This window comes from Mya arenaria, chromosome 8 (genome assembly GCF_026914265.1).
Source record: "Mya arenaria isolate MELC-2E11 chromosome 8, ASM2691426v1".
Lineage (NCBI taxonomy): Eukaryota > Metazoa > Mollusca > Bivalvia > Myida > Myidae > Mya > Mya arenaria.
This window is the reverse complement of record NC_069129.1, coordinates 42,266,889-42,294,413: the sequence shown is the minus strand read 5'-3', so window position 1 is coordinate 42,294,413 and position 27,525 is coordinate 42,266,889. Positions and strand designations below refer to the sequence as shown.

The window sequence follows — 27,525 nt, the reverse complement described above, 5'->3', positions numbered from 1 at the left end:
CTACACTATCAATGACAGGCCTAGAACCTATCTACTACACTATCAATGACAGGTCTAGAACCTATCCACTACACTATCAATGACAGGCCTAGAACCTATCCACTACACTATCAATGACAGATCTAGAACCTATCTACTACACTATCAATGACAGGCCTAGAACCTATCTACTACACTATCAATGACAGGTCTAGAACCTATCTACTACACTATCAATGACAGGTCTAGAACCTATCTACTACACTATCAATGACAGGTCTAGAACCTATCTACTAAACTATCAATGACAGGCCTAGAACCTATCCACTACACTATCAATGACAGGCCTAGAACCTATCTACTACACTATCAATGACAGGTCTAGAACCTATCTACTACACTATCAATGACAGGTCTAGAACCTATCTACTACACTATTAATGACAGGTCTAGAACCTATCCACTACACTATCAATGACAGGCCTAGAACCTATCTACTACACTATCAATGACAGGTCTAGAACCTATCCACTACACTATCAATGACAGGCCTAGAACCTATCCACTACACTATCAATGACAGATCTAGAACCTATCTACTACACTATCAATGACAGGCCTAGAACCTATCTACTACACTATCAATGACAGGTCTAGAACCTATCTACTACACTATCAATGACAGGTCTAGAACCTATCTACTACACTATCAATGACAGGTCTAGAACCTATCTACTAAACTATCAATGACAGGCCTAGAACCTATCCACTACACTATCAATGACAGGCCTAGAACCTATCTACTACACTATCAATGACAGGTCTAGAACCTATCTACTACACTATCAATGACAGGTCTAGAACCTATCTACTACACTATCAATGACAGGTCTAGAACCTATCCACTACACTATCAATGACAGGCCTAGAACCTATCTACTACACTATCAATGACAGGTCTAGAACCTATCCACTACACTATCAATGACAGGCCTAGAACCTATCCACTACACTATCAATGACAGGTCTAGAACCTATCTACTACACAATCAATGACAGGCCTAGAACCTATCCACTACACTACACTATCAATGACAGGCCTAGAACCTATCCACTACACTACACTATCAATGACAGGTCTAGAACCTATCTACTACACTATCAATGACATGTCTAGAACCTATCTACTACACTATCAATGACAGGCCTAGAACCTATCTACTACACAATCAATGACAGGCCTAGAACCTATCCACTACACTATCAATGACAGGTCTAGAACCTATCCACTACACTATCAATGACAGGTCTAGAACCTATCCACTACACAATCAATGACAGGCCTAGAACCTATCCACTACACAATCAATGACAGGTCTAGAACCTATCCACTACACAATCAATGACAGGCCTAGAACCTATCTACTACACAATTAATGACAGGCCTAGAACCTATCCACTACACAATCAATGACAGACATAGAACCTATCTACTACACAATCAATGACAGGTCTAGAACCTATCCACTACACTATCAATGACAGGCCTAGAACCTATCCACTACACTATCAATGACAGGTCTACAACCTATCCACAACACTATCAATGACAGGTCTAGAACCTATCTACTACACTATCAATGACAGGTCTAGAACCTATCCACTACACTATCAATGACAGGTCTAGAACCTATCCACTACACTATCAATGACAGGTCTAGAACCTATCTACTACACTATCAATGACAGGCCTAGAACCTATCCACTACACTATCAATGACAGGTCTAGAACCTATCCACTACACTATCAATGACAGGCCTAGAACCTATCCACTACACTATCAATGACAGGTCTAGAACCTATCCACTACACTATCAATGACAGGTCTAGAACCTATCCACTACACTATCAATGACAGGTCTAGAACCTATCCACTACACTATCAATGACAGGTCTAGAACCTCTCTACTACACAATCAATGACAGGCCTAGAACCTATCTACTACACTATCAATGACAGGTCTAGAACCTATCTACTACACAATCAATGACAGGCCTAGAACCTATCTACTACACAATCAATGACAGGCCTAGAACCTATCTATTACACTATCAATGACAGGTCTAGAACCTATCCACTACACTATCAATGACAGGTCTAGAACCTATCCACTACACTATCAATGACAGGCCTAGAACCTATCTACTACACAATCAATGACAGGTCTAGAACCTATCTACTACACTATCAATGACAGGCCTAGAACCTATCTACTACACAATCAATGACAGGTCTAGAACCTATCTACTACACTATCAATGACAGGCCTAGAACCTATCTACTACACTATCAATGACAGGTCTATAACCTATCTACTACACTATCAATGACAAGTCTAGAACCTATCTACAACACAATCAATGACAAGTCTAGAACCTATCTACTACACAATCAATGACAGGTCTAGTACCTAGCTACTACACTATAAATGACAGGCATAGAACCTATCTACTACACTATCAATGACAGGTCTGGAACTTATCTACTACACTATCAATGACAGGCCTAGAACATATCCACTACACTATAAATGACAGGTCTAGAACCTATCTACTACACTATCAATGACAGGTCTAGAACCTATCTACTACACTATCAATGACAGGCCTAGAACCTATCCACTACACTATCAATGACAGGTCTAGAACCTATCTACTACACTATCAATGACAGGTCTAGAACCTATCTACTACACTATCAATGACAGGTCTAGAACCTATCTACTACACAATCAATGACAGGTCTAGAACCTATCTACTACACTATCAATGACAGGTGTAGAACCTATCTACTACACTATCAATGACAGGTCTAGAACCTATCCACTACACTATCAATGACAGGTCTAGAACCTATCTACTACACTATCAATGACAGGTCTAGAACCTATCTACTACACAATCAATGACAAGTCTAGAACCTATCCACTACACTATCAATGACAGGCCTAGAACCTATCCACTACACTCTCAATGACAAGTCTAGAACCTATCTACTACACTATCAATGACAGGTCTAGCACCTATCTACTACACTATCAATGACAGGTCTAGAACCTATCTACTACACTCTCAATGACAAGTCTAGAACCTATCCACTACACTATCAATGACAGGTCTAGAGCCTATCTACTACACTATCAATGACAGGTCTAGAACCTATCTACTACTATCAATGACAGGTCTAGAACCTATCCACTACACTATCAATGACAGGCCTAGAACCTATCTGCTACACTATCAATGACAGGTCTAGAACCTATCTACTACACAATCAATGACAGGCCTAGAACCTATCTACTACACTATCAATGACAGGCCTAGAACCTATCTACTACACTATCAATGACAGGCCAAAAACCTATCTACTACACTATCAATGACAGGTCTAGAACCTATCTTCTACACTATCAATGACAGGTCTAGAACCTATCTACTACACTATCAATGACAGGCCTAGAACCTATCTACTACTTTATCAATGACAGGTCTAGAACCTATCCACTACACAATCAATGACAGGCCTAGAACCTATCTACTACACAATCAATGACAGGTCTAGAACCTATGCAATACACAATCAATGACAGGTCTAGAAACTATCTACTACACTATCAATGACAGGTCTAGAACCTATCCACTACACTATCAATGACAGGTCTAGAACCTATCTACTACACTATCAATGACAGGTCTAGAACCTATCCACTACACAATCAATGACAGGCCTAGAACCTATCTACTACACTATCAATGACAGGTCTAGAACCTATCTACTACACTATCAATGACAGGTCTAGAACCTATCTACTACACTATCAATGACAGGTCCAGAACCTATCTACTACACTATCAATGACAGGTCTAGAACCTATCTACTACACAATCAATGACAGGCCTAGAACCTATCTACTACACTATTAATGACAGGCCTAGAACCTATCTACTACACAATCAATGACAGGCCTAGAACCTATCTACTACACAATCAATGACAACTCTAAAACCTATCTACTACACTATCAATGACAGGCCTAGAACCTATCTACTACACTATTAATGACAGGCCTAGAACCTATCTACTACACTATCAATGACAGGTCTAGAACCTATCTACTACACAATCAATGACAGGTCTAGAACCTATCTACTACACTCTCAATGACAACTCTAAAACCTATCTACTACACTATCAATGACAGGCATAGAACCTATCTACTACACTATTAATGACAGGCCTAGAACCTATCTACTACACTATCAATGACAGGTCTAGAACCTATCTACTACACAATCAATGACAGGTCTAGAACCTATCTACTACACTATCAATGACAACTCTAAAACCTATCTACTACACTATCAATGACAGACCTAGAACCTATCTACTACACTATTAATGACAGGCCTAGAACCTATCTACTACACTATCAATGACAGGTCTAGAACCTATCTACTACACAATCAATGACAGGTCTAGAACCTATCTACTACACTATCAATGACAACTCTAAAACCTATCTACTACACTATCAATGACAGGCCTAGAACCTATCTACTACACTATCAATGACAGGTCTGGAACCTATCTACTACACTATCAATGACAGGCCTAGAACCTATCCACTACACTATCAATGACAGGCCTAGAACCTATCTACTACACTATCAATGACAGGTCTAGAACCTATCTACTACACTATCAATGACAGGCCTAGAACCAATCTACTACACAATCAATGACAGGTCTAGAACCTATCTACTACACTATCAATGACAACTCTGAAACCTATCTACTACACAATCAATGACAGGCCTAGAACCTATCTACTACACAATCAATGACAACTCTAAAACCTATCTACTACACTATCAATGACAGGCCTAGAACCTATCTACTACACTATCAATGACAGGCCTAGAACCTATCTACTACACTATCAATGACAGGTCTAGAACCTATCTACTACACAATCAATGACAGGTCTAGAACCTATCTACTACACTATCAATGACAACTCTAAAACCTATCTACTACACTATCAATGACAGGCCTAGAACCTATCTACTACACTATTAATGACAGGCCTAGAACCTATCTACTACACTATCAATGACAGGCCTAGAACCTATCTACTACACTATCAATGACAGGTCTAAAACCTATCCACTACACTATCAATGACAGGCCTAGAACCTATCTACTACACTATCAATGACAAGTCTAGAACCTATCTACTACACTATCAATGACAGGCCTAGAACCTATCTACTACACTATCAATGACAGGTCTAGAACCTATCCACTACACTATCAATGACAGGCCTAGAACCTATCCACTACACTATCAATGCCAGGCCTAGAACCTATCTACTACACTATCAATGACAGGCCTAGAACCTATCTACTACACTATCAATGACAGGTCTAGAACCTATCTACTACACTATCAATGACAGGTCTAGAACCTATCTACTACACTATCAATGACAGGTCTAGAACCTATCTACTACACTATCAATGACAGGCCTAGAACCTATCCACTACACTATCAATGACAGGCCTAGAACCTATCTACTACACTATCAATGACAGGTCTAGAACCTATCTACTACACTATCAATGACAGGTCTAGAACCTATCTACTACACTATTAATGACAGGTCTAGAACCTATCCACTACACTATCAATGACAGGCCTAGAACCTATCTACTACACTATCAATGACAGGTCTAGAACCTATCCACTACACTATCAATGACAGGCCTAGAACCTATCCACTACACTATCAATGACAGGTCTAGAACCTATCTACTACACAATCAATGACAGGCCTAGAACCTATCCACTACACTACACTATCAATGACAGGCCTAGAACCTATCCACTACACTACACTATCAATGACAGGTCTAGAACCTATCTACTACACTATCAATGTCATGTCTAGAACCTATCTACTACACTATCAATGACAGGCCTAGAACCTATCTACTACACAATCAATGACTGGCCTAGAACCTATCCACTACACTATCAATGACAGGTCTAGAACCTATCCACTACACTATCAATGACAGGTCTAGAACCTATCCACTACACAATCAATGACAGGCCTAGAACCTATCCACTACACAATCAATGACAGGTCTAGAACCTATCCACTACACAATCAATGACAGGCCTAGAACCTATCTACTACACAATCAATGACAGGCCTAGAACCTATCCACTACACAATCAATGACAGACATAGAACCTATCTACTACACAATCAATGACAGGTCTAGAACCTATCCACTACACTATCAATGACAGGTCTAGAACCTATCCACTACACTATCAATGACAGGCCTAGAACCTATCCACTACACTATCAATGACAGGTCTACAACCTATCCACAACACTATCAATGACAGGTCTAGAACCTATCTACTACACTATCAATGACAGGTCTAGAACCTATCCACTACACTATCAATGACAGGCCTAGAACCTATCCACTACACTATCAATGACAGGTCTGGAACCTATCTACTACACTATAAATGACAGGTCTAGAACCTATCTACTACACTATCAATGACAGGTCTAGAACCTATCTACTACACTATCAATGACAGGCCTAGAACCTATCCACTACACTATCAATGACAGGTCTAGAACCTATCTACTACACTATCAATGACAGGTCTAGAACCTATCTACTACACTATCAATGACAGGTCTAGAACCTATCTACTACACAATCAATGACAGGTCTAGAACCTATCTACTACACTATCAATGACAGGTCTAGAACCTATCTACTACACTATCAATGACAGGCCTAGAACCTATCCACTACACTATCAATGACAGGTCTAGAACCTATCCACTACACTATCAATGACAGGCCTAGAACCTATCCACTACACTATCAATGACAGGTCTAGAACCTATCCACTACACTATCATTGACAGGCCTAGAACCTATCCACTACACTATCAATGACAGGTCTAGAACCTATCCACTACACTATCAATGACAGGTCTAGAACCTCTCTACTACACAATCAATGACAGGCCTAGAACCTATCTACTACACTATCAATGACAGGTCTAGAACCTATCTACTACACAATCAATGACAGGCCTAGAACCTATCTACTACACAATCAATGACAGGCCTAGAACCTATCTATTACACTATCAATGACAGGTCTAGAACCTATCCACTACACTATCAATGACAGGTCTAGAACCTATCCACTACACTATCAATGACAGGCCTAGAACCTATCTACTACACAATCAATGACAGGTCTAGAACCTATCTACTACACTATCAATGACAGGCCTAGAACCTATCTACTACACAATCAATGACAGGTCTAGAACCTATCTACTACACTATCAATGACAGGCCTAGAACCTATCTACTACACTATCAATGACAGGTCTATAACCTATCTACTACACTATCAATGACAAGTCTAGAACCTATCTACAACACAATCAATGACAAGTCTAGAACCTATCTACTACACAATCAATGACAGGTCTAGTACCTAGCTTTTACACTATAAATGACAGGCATAGAACCTATCTACTACACTATCAATGACAGGTCTGGAACTTATCTACTACACTATCAATGACAGGCCTAGAACCTATCCACTACACTATAAATGACAGGTCTAGAACCTATCTACTACACTATCAATGACAGGTCTAGAACCTATCTACTACACTATCAATGACAGGCCTAGAACCTATCCACTACACTATCAATGACAGGTCTAGAACCTATCTACTACACTATCAATGACAGGTCTAGAACCTATCTACTACACTATCAATGACAGGTCTAGAACCTATCTACTACACAATCAATGACAGGTCTAGAACCTATCTACTACACTATCAATGACAGGTCTAGAACCTATCTACTACACTATCAATGACAGGTCTAGAACCTATCCACTACACTATCAATGACAGGTCTAGAACCTATCTACTACACTATCAATGACAGGTCTAGAACCTATCTACTACACAATCAATGACAAGTCTAGAACCTATCTACTACACTATCAATGACAGGCCTAGAACCTATCCACTACACTCTCAATGACAAGTCTAGAACCTATCTACTACACTATCAATGACAGGTCTAGCACCTATCTACTACACTATCAATGACAGGTCTAGAACCTATCTACTACACTCTCAATGACAAGTCTAGAACCTATCCACTACACTATCAATGACAGGTCTAGAGCCTATCTACTACACTATCAATGACAGGTCTAGAACCTATCTACTACTATCAATGACAGGTCTAGAACCTATCTACTACACAATCAATGACAGGCCTAGAACCTATCTGCTACACTATCAATGACAGGTCTAGAACCTATCTACTACACAATCAATGACAGGCCTAGAACCTATCTACTACACTATCAATGACAGGCCTAGAACCTATCTACTACACTATCAATGACAGGCCTAAAACCTATCTACTACACTATCAATGACAGGTCTAGAACCTATCTACTACACTATCAATGACAGGCCTAGAACCTATCTACTACACTATCAATGACAGGCCTAGAACCTATCTACTACTTTATCAATGACAGGTCTAGAACCTATCCACTACACAATCAATGACAGGCCTAGAACCTATCTACTACACAATCAATGACAGGTCTAGAACCTATGTAATACACAATCAATGACAGGTCTAGAAACTATCTACTACACTATCAATGACAGGTCTAGAACCTATCCACTACACTATCAATGACAGGTCTAGAACCTATCTACTACACTATCAATGACAGGTCTAGAACCTATCCACTACACAATCAATGACAGGCCTAGAACCTATCTACTACACTATCAATGACAGGTCTAGAACCTATCTACTACACTATCAATGACAGGTCTAGAACCTATCTACTACACTATCAATGACAGGTCCAGAACCTATCTACTACACTATCAATGACAGGTCTAGAACCTATCTACTACACAATCAATGACAGGCCTAGAACCTATCTACTACACTATCAATGACAGGCCTAGAACCTATCTACTACACTATCAATGACAGGTCTAGAACCTATCTACTACACTATCAATGACAGGTCTAGAACCTATCTACTACACAATCAATGACAGGTCTAGAACCTATCTACTACACTATCAATGACAGGCCTAGAACCTATCTACTACACAATCAATGACAGGCCTAGAACCTATCTACTACACTATCAATGACAGGTCTAGAACCTATCTACTACACTATCAATGACAGGTCCAGAACCTATCTACTACACAATCAATGACAGGCCTAGAACCTATCTACTACACAATCAATGACAAGTCTAGAACCTATCTACTACACTATCAATGACACGTCTAGAACCGATACATTACACCATTAATGACAAGTCTAAAACTTATCAACTACACTATCAATGACAAGTCTTAAACTTAACCACTACACTATCAATGACAAGTCTAGAACTTATCCACTACACTATCAATGACAGTTCTAGAACTTATCTTCTACACTATCAATGACAGGTCTAGAACTTATCCACTACACTATCAATGACAAGTCTAGAACTTATCCACTACACTATCAATGACAATTTTAGGACTTATCCACCAAACTATCAATGACATGTCTTGAACTTATCCACTACACTATTAATGACAGGTCAAGATCGTATCCACTACACTATCAATGACAAATATAAAACGTATCTACTATTTTATCAATGACAAGTCTAGAACCTATCCACTACACTATCAATGACACGTCTAGAACCGATCCATTACACCATTAATGACAAGTCTAAAACTTATTCACTACACTATCAATGACAAGTCATGAACTTATTTAATACACTATTAATGGCAAGTCTAGAACTTATCCTATACACTCTCAATGACAAGTCTGAAACCTATCCACTAAACTATTACTGATAAGTCTAGAACCTTTCCACAACACTATCAATGACAAGTCTAAAAAATAATTCATGTTTGTGAGTATTTTTCGGATTGTATTGTTAAATGCATCATTAAAACACTCTGTTTCAAGGAAAATGTCCCTTAGCATCAAAAGGGACACGGGTTGAGCTCATTTTGTCGGATAAAGACGTGGCAAACGAATGGGGAGCCTGGATCGAGTCCAGTAAAGACGCTTTGACATCACTTCAAATAGTGACGCCACCAACATTAGTCATTGGAAAATGGAAGTTGAAAATCGACGTCATAAAGCGCGAGGACGCAAAGGAAACGACATATAGATACGTGCACAAGGACCCAATCTATATTCTCTTCAATCCATGGTGCAAAGGTGAGAGGAAGTGTGATGGTAACATCGTTATTTTAACTGTTTAGTGCATGGAGGTTGATATCTGCCAACACTTGATTCAACATGCTACCATGCCAGAGTGAAATTTCATAAATCACCCACCATTTTATGCCTTTCCAATTGCTAAATATAGCCATGGTCAGTGTCTCTGCTCTAAGCTTAGTGTTGTCTCAAGAGCTTGACCCACGTGACGCTAGACACGAGCATGTTTTAGAAACTGGTTTGGCGAAGAAGAAAATATGTCTAAGTCTTGACCCATTCTTAAATGTTTATACAAGACAAGCAAAGTTTTGTTTACGCAGACCGATCTTTTGTAAAGGATTTAATATATAATCTGAAACTAAGGAAACGGTTAAGGTATCTTCCATAACCATGTTATTTTGTGGTTTTATGTGTCTCTTGTTGGTATTTGCTTGGCATTAATCCTTTCAACATGATCGTGGGCAACTTTTTGGCTGCTTGTTTCCATGTTTATTGTGATTTCACAATTCAATGATGCCTGTGGCCTTGATAACGAACAATATCTGAGTCTAGACTGGATATGGAAACCAGTAAAGACACCGACCATAACTAGAGCATTCAGAGGGAAATGTGTCTCTTGTTTGGTATTGATCCTTTCATCATGATTGACTGCTTGTTTCAATGGTTAAATAAATTTCACACTTGAATGACACCTGATATGTTGCAGACGACAGCGTATACATGAATGACGAAAGCGGTAAACTGCTTGGTGAGTACATTTTGAACGAGACGGGGAAAATATACGTGGGAAACAGCAGGAAAATTGGTCCAAGAATGTGGGTGTTTGGTCAGGTAAGAAAACTCTCCCCTCAAGGGATTGAAAGAAATGATTTTGTTAATATTTAACCGTATGTCAAGATCCATTTTTCGAAAAATATGTTCTTATAACGGAATTACATTTACACGGTTGTCTTAAAATTAAATATCAGTTATACACAGTCATAGAAATTTGTTATTAGCTATAGAGTATAACAGAATGACGCGACCATCTTCGCTATAGAAAAAAAATCTCGGACAAATACCTTAACTTTAAAAAAAATATAAAGAAATGTCTTCAAGAGGTATCCGAAAAATACACCTAACACAAGATTCAAACTATGCGAATTCCAGCCTCAGTTTCACCAAAACTCATAAGTCTTAGTCGCAACCCTGTGTTCGGGACGTACAAGTACTTGTTTGAAATTTACATTTTAACAGCAGAATAATAACAAGACATGTTAATCAATCATATGATTGATATCATGTCTTGTTTTCGACGCATAAGAATACTTTTAACTAGTCTATACTGTTTGTTAATGCATACATATATATATATTCATTACAAAGGCTGTGTCATGTTCCATCTGCATCCGACAAGCAGAGAGCAACCCATCGTCATCAACAGAACAGTATCTTCCCCGGTAACGCCATGGTTATATTGTTTTCTACATTTCCAGTTTACAGGTAATGTGCTTGATTGTGTCCTGTCCCTTCTAGACCAAGCAGGAATTAAGGACCAGACGAGGAGCAACCCCGTCATTATGGCAAGAAAACTGTCAGCTCTGGTAAGTTTCCTTTGCTTTCTTAGTATGCTGCTTTAAAACAGTCTTTAAAATGATTATATCAGTTTGGAAGTATCAAATACCACATAACAAGGTAGCAATTCCAAGAAATATAAAGCTTTTCCAAGTGTTGGAGAATCGGACCGATTTCATAATCGATAATTGAGTCAAATTTGAAAACCATAATCGATCATCGAATAAAAAATGATCTTATATTTGTTCGCAATAATATTAAGCACCAAGGGTGCATTCATATTTATTTAAACAAGTTTTATTTCTTGTATATTTCAGGATTAAGCATTTTGAATGACTGCGGAAAAACTCAATTGGTAGTTTTCTGTACATACATAGCACCGATTTTGATACATTTTTTGTTATGACCGTACACTTTTGAATGCGTGTGTTTATTATTGTTTTTAAGAAAAATATATAAATAGTTCGATGAAAAAACGGTTAAAGGTAAACAAAGTTGGTATTTCCACATGTAACGTATGTTTCATGTATCCGAAGGTGAATTCCTCCGATGACAACGGTGTGTTAACGGGCAATTGGAGTGGGAACTATACGGGCGGCACTTCGCCTCTGGAATGGACAGGAAGTACCGCAATTTTGGAGCAGTACTACCGCACCAAAAAGCCGGTCCGATACGGACAGTGCTGGGTATTCTCCGGAGTCCTTACTACCGGTAATCCGACCTATGATTTTAGGTGGGAGGACCCCCATTTCTTTCTTAAACATATATTCTAAAAAAGACAAATTATGTCGAATTTACCAATAAAAATGTCAATAATATACCAGTGTGTATACTTTTAGACCTGTATTTCCGAAAACAATGAAGGAAGCCAAACACATTCAGTTTATGAAGGACAAATTAGACATACTACTGCTTGAACCTAAATTCGCTCCTGCTGTCTTAATTTAACATCTGGTGATTTGTACAATAATTGAAGAACCTTTTCTGACACTTTTGTACAAATTCATGTTGTTGTTTTTCTGATATTTTTCGGACGTCACTTGTACTGGTAATAAAAGCCTAAAATCGAAATTCCAGACGGTCTGTGCATACAAACGTCAATATTTACAATTTATTTCTCTTCTTGCAGTATGCAGGGCCTTGGGAATCCCGGCTCGAACTGTAACCAACTTCTCGTCATCACACGACAGCGACGGGAGCATCTCCATCGACAAACACTTTAACACCGACGGCGAACCACTCGAAGAATACAACTGTGACTCTGTCTGGTAGGTATAAAAAATAACACCCTAGTGTTCATCGGTAAAAATCGTAGTGTGCGTGATGAAAAGGAGGGATTGTGTATGTTGGGTTTTCTTATATCGAAAAATGAACGTTGCCCTTGACTACTAAAGACCCACGGTATCGACGGGAACACAGATAAGCAAAAGTTAAGTTAGAATAGAAAATATCGTTCCAGATTCTAATTCTGCAAAGTAATATAACTGTCTTTAAGTCCTCATTGGAAGAAAAATGAGTAATAGAATATTTCTATGTTTTGATACAAAATCGTTCAAGAAAGACAACAGTCCCATTATTTTCACAAGTTGAAATATCAGATCTCATTGTAACAAATAAAAATCCCATCATACTCTTCGGAACGGAAAACAGTCCTACCGTCCTAATTGAAACACTAGCAGTTTTATTGTAGTTTTGTTGACCTCTTTTGAATAGATAACAGTCCTATCATTATTATTGAAATATTTGACCTCATTGGTGCAAATAGCAGTGCTTTCTTTATCATTGAAAATTGATCAGTCCTATTGTCCTTATTGGATGATATTGTTGTCCTATCATATTTATTGAAATTAAATCAGTCCTATTGACCTCATTAGAAGAAATAACAGTCCTATCATTCTTTTTGAAACCAAAGCAGTCATATTGACCTCATTGGAAAAGATATCAGCCCAATCGTCCTCGTTTGTAGAAATATCAGTAATTCAATAATTCAAGGTCATTTTATTGCACTTATCAATATCCATAAGCCTTTATAAATAACAACATGTACCCAAGATAACTCCTGAAGGTATCAGTCAGTGACTAAACTCCATGATCTAACTTAATGTAGGTACTAGTACAATTCGCCCAGGTCTAAACATTTTTTATCAAATTCCTCTTATTGAGTTTTCAGGTGCAACACATTTAAAATGCCTCCTAGGGGCCCTTATATAAATTGGTCTAGCTTCGTCCATGACACTTTAATATGTAGCTTGCATTTCTTAGTTTTCTAGAGGCGTTGGAAAGAAAATGCATCATTAATTGTATTTTTGTCGTCGCTTTGTAAATATTATGTCGCCTTTAGCGTTTTGAGATTGTTTAATTTAATATGATGGTTTGCTCAAGATGTTGTTTCTATTATTTTGTTGAAAACAAGACGAATATACGAACTTGGCATAAGCTTATTACAATGTTGACTTCACTTGTTACAGGAACTTCCACGTTTGGAATGACGTGTGGATGGCGCGTCCGGACCTCCCTGCCGGATATGGCGGGTGGCAAGCTATCGATGCTACACCACAGGAAGCAAGCGATGGTGAGATTATCTTATTTTGGCAATTTGTTTGATAACAGTCTATACAAAGAAAGAAAATGAATGCCAAAAAATTGTGTTAATGCCGATGCGATGCCGTATTGGAATTTGTTGGGGGTAATTCCTGCCTTGTTATGTTGCCTAGTGACTGTAATCTGTAACAGTAATTTAATGTAAAAACCTTAATGTAAACAAGCTGCTTTTTATTACCACTAACGTAAGAAACCAAAGAACCTCGTGAGAGTAATCTTTCACTGTGAACAAGCGTTTGCCTTGAATCTTTAGACTTTACTGAACACCTTTCATCCTTTCTATAAACAAGCATGTGAACGTAATGTTTAAATCTTAAATTCGTTACCATATACCCAGGTGTCTACTGTATGGGTCCGATGTCTCTGCGCGCTATTCGGGAAGGAAAAGTGAGCCTGCAGTACGACGGACCGTTCGTGTTTTCGGAGGTTAATGCGGACGAGGTCTACTGGGTGGTCCGAGAGGATGGTTCCGCGGAGAAACAGGGCATGAACAAATACAGGTGGGAATTGAATCCATCTATAGGTATATATGTTTTTGCTTATTTGAGTTGCCATAATGACACACACGAAAGGCTGCGGAACGTTGCGTGTACGGGTAGGTGTAAGTGAGTACTTCTTTGTGTGCATTTCGCCATCCTTAGCCTCTAAATTTGAGACTCAGAAAAGCAAGATATTAATTATGTTGTAAAAATAGTAATAAAGGATCGAAGATGATAAAAAAATGCTGTATCTGTCTCAACAAGATATGTTCAACAATGAGGCACACATCTCTTGCCCAAATAAGTCACATTTTAGTTATTTTGAAACTTCTAAAAAATTCGCATTTCTGAGCCTGAGTCTAAAACTAACACTGAATATCTTGGTCAATTCGGTAAAGCAGGTTCATATGGCCGTACTCAGTCAAAACGAACGACAGCACTCTAACAGTTGTGACGTAGTTAACGGAGTTTACAGAGTATGTTGCTATCGGACTGACACTTATTCTACAGAGTCCGAATTTACTGCTCTTAAAAATAGGTTGTTTGGTTGGCAGGGTAGAACTGTGTCTTGATATCATTGTCATATCTCAAAACAGCATTTGTTCTGGCTAAACGTTTTTCAGAGCACTCTATAACAATATTGCATTAAGGCTTCATTCTACGTCAAGAAATACCGGAAACATGCACACAGAGGTAGACAAAGTAACAGTCAGAAAAACACCCATGTCGGATGTCAATTCATTTGAAGGATTGGGTGGAAATATATAGTATAGGTCGGTTATCTGGACACAAACAAATTGTTAAGAAGCGTCTTAAAATAAGTCAACGATGTACATAAATACATCTTTGTAGCTCGTCGCAAATTGGGGTGTTATGTCTGTCTGAGCACAAGTAACTCAAGATTGCCGTGAAGAAAAATAACGCATACTATTAAAACGGTTCACACTGTATACATGTTTGTTGGATATGTGAATTTTTATATTGTTAAATTTTCATAAAAATTTGTGTTCGACTACCAGAAAGTACATCAGCACAAAAAGTGCGACTAGCATATGCAACAAGGTACACTTGTCAAAATATGTTACATTGTGAAGCGACGTTGTGAGGATATTATGCCTTTTAGTAATTTGTTCTAGAGTAGGAAACATATCCAATGTACATACACAAATTGTGACCGTCAAATGGAAATAGACTCACTCATCTAAACGTTTAACATTGTGTACCGAACGAAGGAAGGGATAAAATAATGTATTTCTGTCATTTATTCCAGTGTTTATACATACAAAGAGTGTGACAGACAAACGAAATAGACACACTAATCTTAATGCTAAACATTGTGTAGTGACGCAGCTTGCATTCGTACACTGTTCTAGTGTTGGAAAGCATATTTGTTGCTTGGGTGTTTAAGCTTATTTATACTCGCACTCGGGCCTTGCTCATTCGGCGAGGGCTCCGTTAAGAGTGTTAGTCATTTTAGGTTTTTGGAGCAATGTGCACAGACAGAATGTAACCCTGGTTAGACCTACCCTGATTCTTTAACGTGCACCAGTGTATAGCACTGTCACACGGTACCCCCATTTAACGTCCCTCCCGGAAGACGATTAGTTTTTTTAGTAATGCGACTGGGGATCGAACCTGCGACCCCTGCATTGATAGTCAAGTGTGTTACCTCAAGACCACGGATCCGCATATCTGTTCTAGTTTTGGAACGGTTATATGTACCCTGCTTTTGACCGACCGACACGCTCGACTAAAGGTCTGACACCAAGTAAGAACTTTTGTCCTGTTTTGGAAAGCATATCAGCACAAAGAGTAAGACTGGTCCAGGAAACAGACACAATCTTCTTAATGTCTCACATTGTGTCGCGATAAAAAGATGATAATATTTGTAATGCCTTTTTTGTACTTTATATTAGTATTGGAAAACATATCAGTACAAAGTGTGTGACCGGTGCAGGCAACACGACACAATCGTCTAGAGATGAAAGATTGTGTAGCGACATAGAGAGGGAAGATGTCACCGACCAGTACAAGTTTAAGGAAGGTAAAATAGCTTACTAAAACAATTGTTATGTACCTTTGTGTCATTGAATTAGATAAGAGTTTTTATTTCAAACTCAAAATTGAATGAGGTTATCAGAGCATAAAGATTTACATGGACAGTACCTGTGTATTATAATTATGATCATCAAAATTGAGAATGCTACAAAGTTGCAGTTTTTCGCGTGCAGGCTCGGAAGAGGAGCGTGCAGCTGTAAGGGAGGCAAACCTCCACTCCACCGTGGAGGGCATCTACAAGACCGGGGACGAGGTAAGATTGTCAACATAATTCTTTACTCGGTCCAACCTAATAAAACGGCATGTAAAATGATGTTTGTTAGAGTCACATTTTATGAAGCATGTTTTCATGACTTGACTTGATTCAATTAAGAGCACACGAACTGGTTCTTACTCTAATTTTTATTTAAGCTCAAATTAGTGTCTTAAGAATACACTCGAAATTGCCAGAAATCGTTTGTTTTAATTATATTTTGATCAGCCTGTTTAATTTCATCAATATGTCAGTATGAACCTACTTCGTTCAAAGCAACAATGGTTAGATGACAAACAAAACAAAACTGTGCATATTATTTTAGCTGATAAATTCTGTTTCAATTCACTACTGTGTATGTAGGACGTGGAATTCCAAATCAACTATGACGTGGACACCTTTGTGGGCGAAGAAATCAAGGTCACCCTAACCGCGCGGAATAACAGCACCGACAATCGAACCGTGAAGGGCACCCTAGTTATCGGCACGGCCTACTATACAGGCGTCTTCCACAAGGAGGTGTTGAAAGAGAAATTGGATGTGGTCCTGAATCCTAACAAAGGTATCAAGAAACGTTGATGTATACATTGACACTCTCACAAAATGGGCCCTTAATGCGTTTCTATATTACCAATAATATTATCTACAAAATCATTGCGTGAATGAATACCATTAAATACATATACTTTAAGCGTGGTTCTTTAAAAAAAAACACTGTTCCCATACATTAAGGCTTTGCCACTGGTGTGATAACTTGTAGAAATGGAGTAATATAGGCAATCACCTATGGAATATGCGCACACGACCATGTTTTTCAATACGTATATACTATTCAAGTCAATTTTTGTTTGAGCTGCATACAAAAGCATGATTACTACTAACAGAGATGTTCATTGTAGCAAAAATACTCAATTTCAGTGAATGGCATTTTTTGATAATCGTCATATTAAAATTAGCTGTTTCGGCAATTTCATTTAGAATGCACGTTACTTGTAACCTCAGAAAAGGAGCTAGAGTTCAAAGTCGACGCTGAAAAGTACCTTGAACACCTCGTGGACCACTGTATGATCACCATCTCGTGCGTCTGTGTCGTCCAGGAGACCAGACAACACTTAATCGACCGGGACGAGCTCAGACTAAGGAAACCTACGCTCACTGTTAAGGTAAAAACAATCCATGGCCGGCTACTGTTAAGTAAAGAAATCAGTTATTTTCAAATGCGTTTTTATTTTATTTCTGGCGTTCATACAGTTTTCTATTTTATGCTTTACTCTTTGATCTGGCGCCATGTGCCTTTATTTTATCAAATTACGATCGTCAATGATAAAGGGATTTGTTTCCTTATTTCATGATGATTAGTGAGAAAACTAAAACGAAATAAACTGTTCTGTTCTGTTCAAACGTATAGGATTTGTTTTAAAAATCAAGCAGGGTGATTCTAAAGTGTACAATTTGAAAATTGATTAGTTCAAATTTGCACGAACACTTTCGTTCATTAAATTAATGTAAGCGATATGTTGTTCGTCTCCAATGTCAAAGTTTTATCAAAGGCGATATTTATGGGAAATTGAAGCAAATGACGTGGTGGTCTTATTCGCCGGTTGCCCAAGAAGTCAACTCAATGGTCACGTTGACATGGCCTAACAAAACAGACACTAACAGTATATCGCATAAGGCCTGGAAAAGCTGTCCAAGAGTTATATTTTGGCAAGTTTGTATATCAAGGTGTTTCGTTGGTTAATAGTTAGATAAATATTAGCCAATCAAGCAAAATAAACATTGACAAAACTAAAGAGTTAACCAGTTTAATACAATTCGGAATTTGTTGCATCGAATTAAGTGAACTCGAGCGGGATTTATATTGGTGTATACTGAAGAATTGTAAATGTCTATTCATTAGATAGTGCAAACTTTCCATACATGTACAGCATTAATTTGGTCTTACACAGGCACCCGAGTCTTCCGGCCATGGACAGAGTTTCAAGGTAGATGTATCGTTTGAGAACAAGCTTCCAGTTCCGCTCACCAAATGTGAGCTGCGCGTGGAAGGACCGGGGCTGCAGAAACCCGTCATCTATAGACAACCGTGAGTTGGAAATGCTTATATAGAGATTACGCGAGGTATTCGAAAAACTAAACAAAGTCTTCTTCAGCCCGTTTAATGTATTTTCTATATATAAAAGAGCAGGTTTTATTAAAGCACTGGGTCCATATATAGTGAAATCAGACATTCAGAATCAGACTCAGAAATCGGTTTTTTAAAATGTCACAAAGCATCTTCAATATATATAAAGAAATGAACTAAAAAAACTATTTGTTGTACTATTGTAAAATATGTTATTTCTTAATACAGAATCTCACAAAAATTAGTCTTCAAATAGCATATTTATAACGAAAGACAGATTTGCAGTTTCGAGTATTGAGTTTCAAACAAAACAGGACGTTTATGAATATGTGTCCTGAGGCCATATCTGCTAATTACAAGTCTCAACTTTATGTCTAGACTTAGACTAAGAAAAGCACATATATACATTTAGTTTTACAAAAGAATATGCGAATAAGTGTACACTTTCGAATAGAAATACAATTCAGCAACTTTCACTATCAAAGTTACAAGGTTTACAAAGATTTGCAGTTTTGCCTCTTGAGTCTGAGAGAACTCAAACCTGAGACTGTTCGTAATCATGGCCGTCGTTATCGGCGATGACAATTCAAGAGTATTATACGCAGTAATGACCACAAGTGACTTAAAAAATGGCAATGATGAAGTGAGATTATGGACGAACGTTTGTTATCATGGACCTTGGGTATCTTCGTCATAGTCATCGATGCCAATTCAAGAGTATTATATGCAGCACTGGCCAAACGTAGCTTAAACAAATGGCAATGATCATGTGAAAAAATATGTATGATCGTTTGCATCCGATTTTTTTTTCTTACACTATTTTCGTGTTATTGGCTTTAGTGGTTTCCGGAGAAAACATGTCAGTATTGGAGAATAGTTGAGAATCAAAACAGTCTCTAAACCTACTTTTTTCTTATTCCAGGGACGTGGATGCCAAAGGGAAGTTTATCGCCACGTTTCAAATGACGCCGGTAAAGAGTGGTAAACGTGATGTTGTCGTCTATTTCAACAGCCGTCAAATATCTGGCGTCACCGCATGCCACTCCGTCCAAGTGAAGTAGCTGACTTCTGAGCATTAGCATTTCAGATGTGTTCCAAGAAACACCACTGATAATTTGTTATTCTTACTCACGATTTGGAACAAATTAGTTTGTTTGACATTTTAAATAAAAGTGTTCAACCCTTTAGTAAGAAATTATGTAAGAAATTGTAAATGCTTTGAGCGAATTATAAACATTTACCTCTTTGTTTCGGAAATGCCAAATTAATTCTATGTTTAACGTCATCACCATCGGGCGGATAGGTTTTCAGCCTTTAGAATGAAGGAAAACATAAACCATAATTAAGATTAAAAAAAACATGGATAGTTTTTAAAGCTGAATAATAATGATAATAAATAATAAAATGAGTCAATGCGTAAACTTAAGTCAGCCAAAGGTTCAAAATCTTGTAAGATGGACCTGCACATCCATATGGTGTAGTCGTTGGTAAGATATGTAACCACGGGCAACTGTAGATTTACACGTCTGTTGTTGTTTTTCAAACTGAAATATACATTTTTCGATCTTACCATGATGTGTATGTCATGCAAAAGTATGTAATATGAACCTTAGGCTACCCATAACATTATTTTGGTACACCCTTACTGTATACAAAGCTTTTGTAGTATTATATTTAGTTACTGCTGTATTACTTCTTTTGTCACCATGTTACATAAAAATATATATCTTTAAAATAAACATGTATAATAATGCTTGAACATTAAATACTTGAGTGAATATTTAAAACGCCAACCTATTATATACACATGTTTTCAATGTTATGATAGCTTCACATTTGTTATACAAGTCTGTTTGTTAAAGCAGTATAATCATATCAAATATATACACAGATATTTGTCATTTGTATGTTCTTCGTAAAAGGGTCTTATTGGTATAATTCTGTATCAAATGCATTTCATAATGTTACTAAAAGAATGTTGATGCAGTACACCATGGACGCGTCTAAATTGCTTTAAGTCTTGTGTCAACATTCGAATGAGGGTAAATATAAGTTTAAATGATTGAAATAAGACGGTATGACATGAATTGATACATAACATATTAAACCAGAAGAGCGCAATGTTGTCAGACACAAGTTAAAGATGAAATAAAAACACGTTTCCCCCACCATCAGAATGGCGGTAAATTAACCATTTCGCAGTAAATGTGTGCAGGACAATCTTGGTGCGTGATCGCCTCTTTTTTTAGGTTTATTACCCCACTAATGACTGCCTTATGGCCTTATGTGCGTAATCGCCATAAATGAAACGGCTATTTCAGTTATCCTAGAATTGCGTTAAACCAAAGATTTAAAACCTGTGTTTCTAATCGTTTACATTTCAGACAGGTTTGCGCGTGAATATTGTTGTGCCGAGAACTTTGGTCACAAGAGCCATTAATTTCATATTAAAATTGTTCTTGTTATTTTCATAAGCGTTTAATACATACCTAAACATAACATATTATATTATAATTGATCTAATTATCAAGAACTGACTCTGGATATGTATTTTTCAAAAGTTCACTTCAGATAAACTTTACCAAAACAGGTTATTGCAAGCATTTAGTATTTTTTTAATATATGCATGCTCTGAGTTCAGTAATAGCGTTCTTTGATATGTTAATGTTAAAATGCATTGTTTACCTCACCGCAGGTGCGATGGTTATATCATTATTAATTTCATTAAAATAATATTGATAGTACATTTTCTGGACTCGCTCAATGTCAGCCATTTTGTTATTCTGCGCAATTTCCGCTGTTTAAGGTCAAAATCAGTCATGAATAAGGTGGCTCATCATTTTGACTGTTTATGTTTACAGTCCAAAACTTAGGGCTATGTTGAGAGTCTTTTTTGTATCAGTTGATTTTTGATGGCTGCCATTAATTTCTTTGACCGTTCTTTTTCGTGGCTGTCTCATGACTGCCATTCAATTTGTTGTCACTGCCATCATTTGGTGGGCACTGCCGACGTTTTGGATGGCATTGCCATCATTGTTAATGGAGTAGCGTTCCGCAAACCTACGGTTGCTGTGCGAATATAAAACCGCCAAGATTTTTGTTCGCAGTCAGTCTGAGTTGAGCCTTCGTTCAGAGCAGAACCACGTTACGTTAAAAAGTAATAAAGCTTAGTTTTAACGAAAAAATAACGATAGTAACATTCTAGAACTGATTGATATAATAATTATTCAGTAAGCATATAACTTATGTGACCAGGTATAAATTAAACATATATAAGTATTTTTTACAAAGTTTAACGTTCATTCTTATAAAATTGACATAGGCCTATAGCATTTACAGAACATACACATATTGAAGATTTCAAGAACAGACAACTGTATTTAGCAAGTAGGGTGACTTGTGTACTATGCTATCTCGCGTAGATATCCATTACCCAATCATTATTATATTTAATATAATATCGTTTGAAATATAATATGGCATTTTACGGAACGAATTGACATAGGCCTAAAGCATTTACAGAAGATACATAATTATATTGAAGATATCAAGAACAGACAACTGTATTTAGCAAGTAGGGTCACTTGTGTGTGTTATCTCGCGTAGACAGCCATTACCCGATCAATATTATATGTAATATAATATGGTATGAAATATAATATGGTATTTTACGGAACGTGCGCACCAGCGAAAACATAGTGACCCTTGAATTGGCACGAACTATAGAATTGTCTGTTTAATATCAGAGTTGGGTCGGTCGCCTGAGAGCCAAGCTGAGCTTGTTAGCACGGCTCAGAAAAAGTTGAAACGGAATATTGTGTTATAGCTGGCGTCCACATACATTTGTGTCAAGTACTTTTACTAGCATGAAACAAGGGTAAGACCCCTACAAAATATAGCGATTTTTTAAGCTAAGTGCTTTCCCTTGCAAATGGAAAAAAAACACAACAACACTGAATCTGGCCAGCGACCGAGTATAAATTAAAAGGCAGCGAACAGGTTTAATGATTATCGTTATAGCCGTCTGGCTAATATTTTTTCATAAAAAGTGTGTTTTGTTTCGATTTTTAAGTATTCACCGACATCCAAAATATAAATTGGCTCCTTTAAAACATAGATAAAGGAGAAGTTTAAAAAGTGTCATTGATAAGTATTCCCTGTTCTTAAAATCTAAGTTTTATCCATAGAAACTCGTCCATTGAAAATTGTATACTTGTATCGATATAAACACGGCCTTTGTTGATTTCAGTCGGCCATTTTTAACATAGTTTACAGTCTGAAATTGACTCAATAGGGTATTAAAGAATTAATAACTTAAAAATCACTCATTTTCCAACTAATATAAGTTTTATTTATCCATTTAAACTAAAAAAAAAATGAATTCTAAATCCAAAATTTTTTCCGTGGATACAAAGGATAAAAGATACTTAGTGACACTCCTCATTATTTTTCTTAATTTCGAAGTTATGAATTATCTGCAAGAGCCTCACTGTCGGACTTGTCCAGATGCCGTTCAGCCTTCTATTTTTTTTCTTGTGACAACTTTCTTGGTATTCTACTTCAATCTCTAGAAAGGTTAGCGGAGTCAAGTGAATACATATTATAATAATCGTGGATACACCGCTTTTAATCATGTGCGTCATCTACAACAGAAAACGACCCAAAATAGTCAGTTCAACCAGAAAATAAGGTTATTTGACTTTGGGAGAGATGGTTCTGACACTGAGCCGGTAAAGATGTTGAAAACAAATGGCATCCGGTTAACATTGACAATTGTTCGGTTCAAGGGGCTATATTCAATTATCATTTTAGATTAAACTTAAATTTAAGAGGAGACTCTGAGTTTCATATTGGCAAGTGAAATTAATTGACCAATAAAATGAATGGAATTACTCAGGCGTGACCAAGTATAAGGATAAGAATTACATTGAACACGACCTCAGATCTGCAGTTTTGTTCAGACCGAGTATTACCCAGTGCCATAAAACCGAGTTTATGTTTAAACTTTTTGCTACTGAGCCTGTTTCTGTAGTTTTTCGCATAAATATTGCCTACCAAAAGCGTCTTCATGTCATTTTAGTGCAGTCACTGAAAATATTGAAAGTAATTATTACAGCTTGAATTGAGGTATATATTAATGAACTGCTAAACCAAGATGATTGCTAAATTGTGTGCTACCTTTATGTCTGACGTTTTGCCATCTTTTTTCTTACATCCATCCATATTAAAACATTTTAGTTTAAGACAATTATTATCAAGGATTTCGAACAAAATTGGGCCGATTGATGAAAAACTTGTTAAAGTTAGAAACAAATTATAAGGAACATGGAATTGGTTAAATGTTACCACTTCGTGATGTATTCGCCAACGTATCCCAGATCCGGGTACAAAAAACGTACAAACAATTAATACGGTCAAAGGGGGCCGAGAAACAATTAATACGGTCAAAGGGGGCCGAGAAACAATTAATACGGTCAAAGGGGGCCGAGAAACAATTAATACGGTCAAAGGGGGCCGAGAAACAAATGGATCAAGTAGTTCCGCAGGTTCAGGGATTTCTTTCAAATCACAAACAATTCAACTTCAAAAACTATAAAGGTCGTATATGTTATAACAATCCGGTGAGCCTCATATGTTAAAAACGATGTTCTTAGCAATTAGCTAATAAATACACACATGAGAGCCATAGAAGAAGCAGAGCTTTCTCAGCGACACTATTGATACAGGAATCCATAGTTTATATCATTGTTCAGTACTTACTGCGAACGCAAACTTAAACATAAATTGCACGTCTATGGAATGACATTCAAACTGGCATCGTCGGATGACCCCGTTACACACTACGCTGTGCTTCGTTGTGTACCGTGGACAATTTGGCAAGGAAATTCTAGTAATTATGAATAATTAATGAGGCAGTTGCATTGGTTGGTTTCGCAAAGTACAAGATGCTTTTCGGTTAAAATATATTCTGGCCGGGTCCGCCTTCTCATTACAAATATATTTAACAGTAGTCAAGACCACACGTCCACGGAGGCTACTGACACTGTAAAGGTATTGAACAATATTTGAGTGTAACATGCGAATTCATTGGAAAAAGAGTTGTCTCTCCTGCCTCATGCATATTCATTAAAACGAGATTTTGTGAGTCAATTGCCCAACGGTGTGTATGAAGTGTAACGGAAGAAAGTACAGTGCTTGCCGACAATGTCAAACTGCGTACTGAATGCATAATTCAAAATGGCTACCTAAACATAAATTCAATACTCAAACTGCCAATTGCAGTCAGTGAAAATATATCGACATAAGTACAAGCGCACACAAAACTGTAGGTATGTTTACTTTAACACCAGCTAACATCGGGCGCTTTATATACAAACAAGATTATTTTGACTGGGTTTGAATGTATTGCGTTTTGTCGGAGGACAAGCACTTCCGAAGATCATTCTTAACATATGTTTACTTTTTTAATAAATACAATTTCTGCTTATAGTACGAAAATGTTTTTGGGCTGTCCGAGTTTCATAGTTGTTTTAATTAAAACAAGCGCACAAGGCTTTTACCCGCTCACACAACTGAATATCAATATAAAACCTGAAGTGGTTCGGTCTCTACGTAAGCTAAATAATAACGAATGTCGTTTAATATCAATCAAAAGAAAAATACCTCTGAGGTCTCCTCTGTCCTTTTTATATTTCATTAGAGCGTATTTTTGAAGAGGAAAGCATTCGTTGCTGAGAGATTTAAGGGAGTTGTTAATGAATAAACCATTTCAATTCTTATACTTCATTAGGGAGTACCTGAACAAATATGAGCGAAGGCAAAATAGAGGGTTGTTTTCGGGTTATTGTTGTTGCCCAACAGATAGACATGGTTAACCCAAGGTATGGGGTACAGATGGTAGTTGAACCAGTAGTTTGTATGTTTGTGTATGCCACGTAGGCGGGTACGAAGTCTTTACCCTACACTTCAACCCAATTTAACTATTCCACGGTTTAGATATATACAAAGATATATTCGATTCGATATTGAGAAGGTATTGAATATTAACATAATCTTAATATGTATTTGCCTACTTTTCCGTTTTCGTTTTAAAACATTTGAATGCATAAACCTTAATGAACAAGCCTCAAAAACACTAGAAATGTAATTAACTTTATTTCGGTTGACTTATTATACAACTTCTCAACGAAAATCAACCAAAATATAGAATTTAAAGCTGAATAGTCTTATTTTAGGCTATGTTCAGGTGCGCGCACATAAATAGATCATTATGAATATTAAGATAACTGTCAACAAGGAAGTGATTTATAGATTTACAGATTGTATGCTTTAAATTCAATACATTGTAAACCAACTGGTGGTTGATTCAGTTAATTACATTTGTACTAAAAACTAATTTATACGCACGATACACCAGACATGTCTATAATTATTACATGGAGTGAACGTTGTACAGCCATGCAACAATACAAGTCCTGTGAGTTTTAATCTTGTTCCGACATGTCTGGTGTATCGTGCGTATAAGCCGTAGCGGACACTCTCTCAGTGAGTTATTTAGCGGTTACTCTCAGCGGTTGACAACATGTGGTTTTTGGTTGAAATTTATATTGCCTAGCTATAACTTGAAACCTGCTAAAAATGTATAATATAATTTGTTTACTATGACACACATATGTAGTAATTACCAAAACTGACTGAAATTATTGTCGATGTATGCTTCGTTGACATGTTATTTTTAGTTGCTGTTTGTTTTACACGAACATTATATTTTTTTAAAAACTAAGCAAGATTATCTGTCGCACATGGAGTTTATGTTTTTCTAACCGGTTTTTCTAACCGGTTAAAGTTCACAAATGCCTAAACACATTATGGCCTCTTGTAATACTGCAGGCAAGAAGTTTACCCAACTGATTCAAACTCCAGCAAAACTCCCAATATCGTATAATATTTGTGTCTGCAGGTCAATATTAATTACAAATACTCGATAAAATGGTGTAAAATGCATCTTATTTTCTCAAACTTTTAAGATTTCGTATGTGATTTTTTGTTGAAACA

The 27,525-nt window shown here is 37.2% G+C and overlaps 1 protein-coding gene across 2 annotated transcripts in view; it reads left to right on the top strand.

The window, feature by feature from the left end:
* The window catches only part of LOC128243173 (hemocyte protein-glutamine gamma-glutamyltransferase-like), a 30,368-nt gene extending 9,001 nt beyond the window's left edge, over nt 1–21,367 (top strand). The window contains exons 4-16 of one of the 2 annotated variants that reach the window (XM_052960765.1): nt 10,143–10,400; nt 11,107–11,231; nt 11,876–11,983; nt 12,491–12,665; nt 13,084–13,222; nt 14,423–14,526; nt 14,893–15,055; nt 16,969–17,078; nt 17,266–17,345; nt 17,709–17,907; nt 18,348–18,508; nt 19,295–19,431; nt 20,393–21,367. In XM_052960765.1, coding sequence (XP_052816725.1) covers nt 10,143–10,400; nt 11,107–11,231; nt 11,876–11,983; nt 12,491–12,665; nt 13,084–13,222; nt 14,423–14,526; nt 14,893–15,055; nt 16,969–17,078; nt 17,266–17,345; nt 17,709–17,907; nt 18,348–18,508; nt 19,295–19,431; nt 20,393–20,531 — 1,898 coding nt within the window. In that variant the 3' untranslated portion in view covers nt 20,532–21,367. Of the gene's footprint in view, nt 1–10,142; nt 10,401–11,106; nt 11,232–11,875; nt 11,984–12,490; nt 12,666–13,083; nt 13,223–14,422; nt 14,527–14,892; nt 15,056–16,950; nt 17,079–17,265; nt 17,346–17,708; nt 17,908–18,347; nt 18,509–19,294; nt 19,432–20,392 lie in introns of both variants that reach the window. The other variant, XM_052960764.1, reaches the window with a different exon arrangement.
* The last annotated feature ends 6,158 nt before the right edge of the window (nt 21,368–27,525 follow it).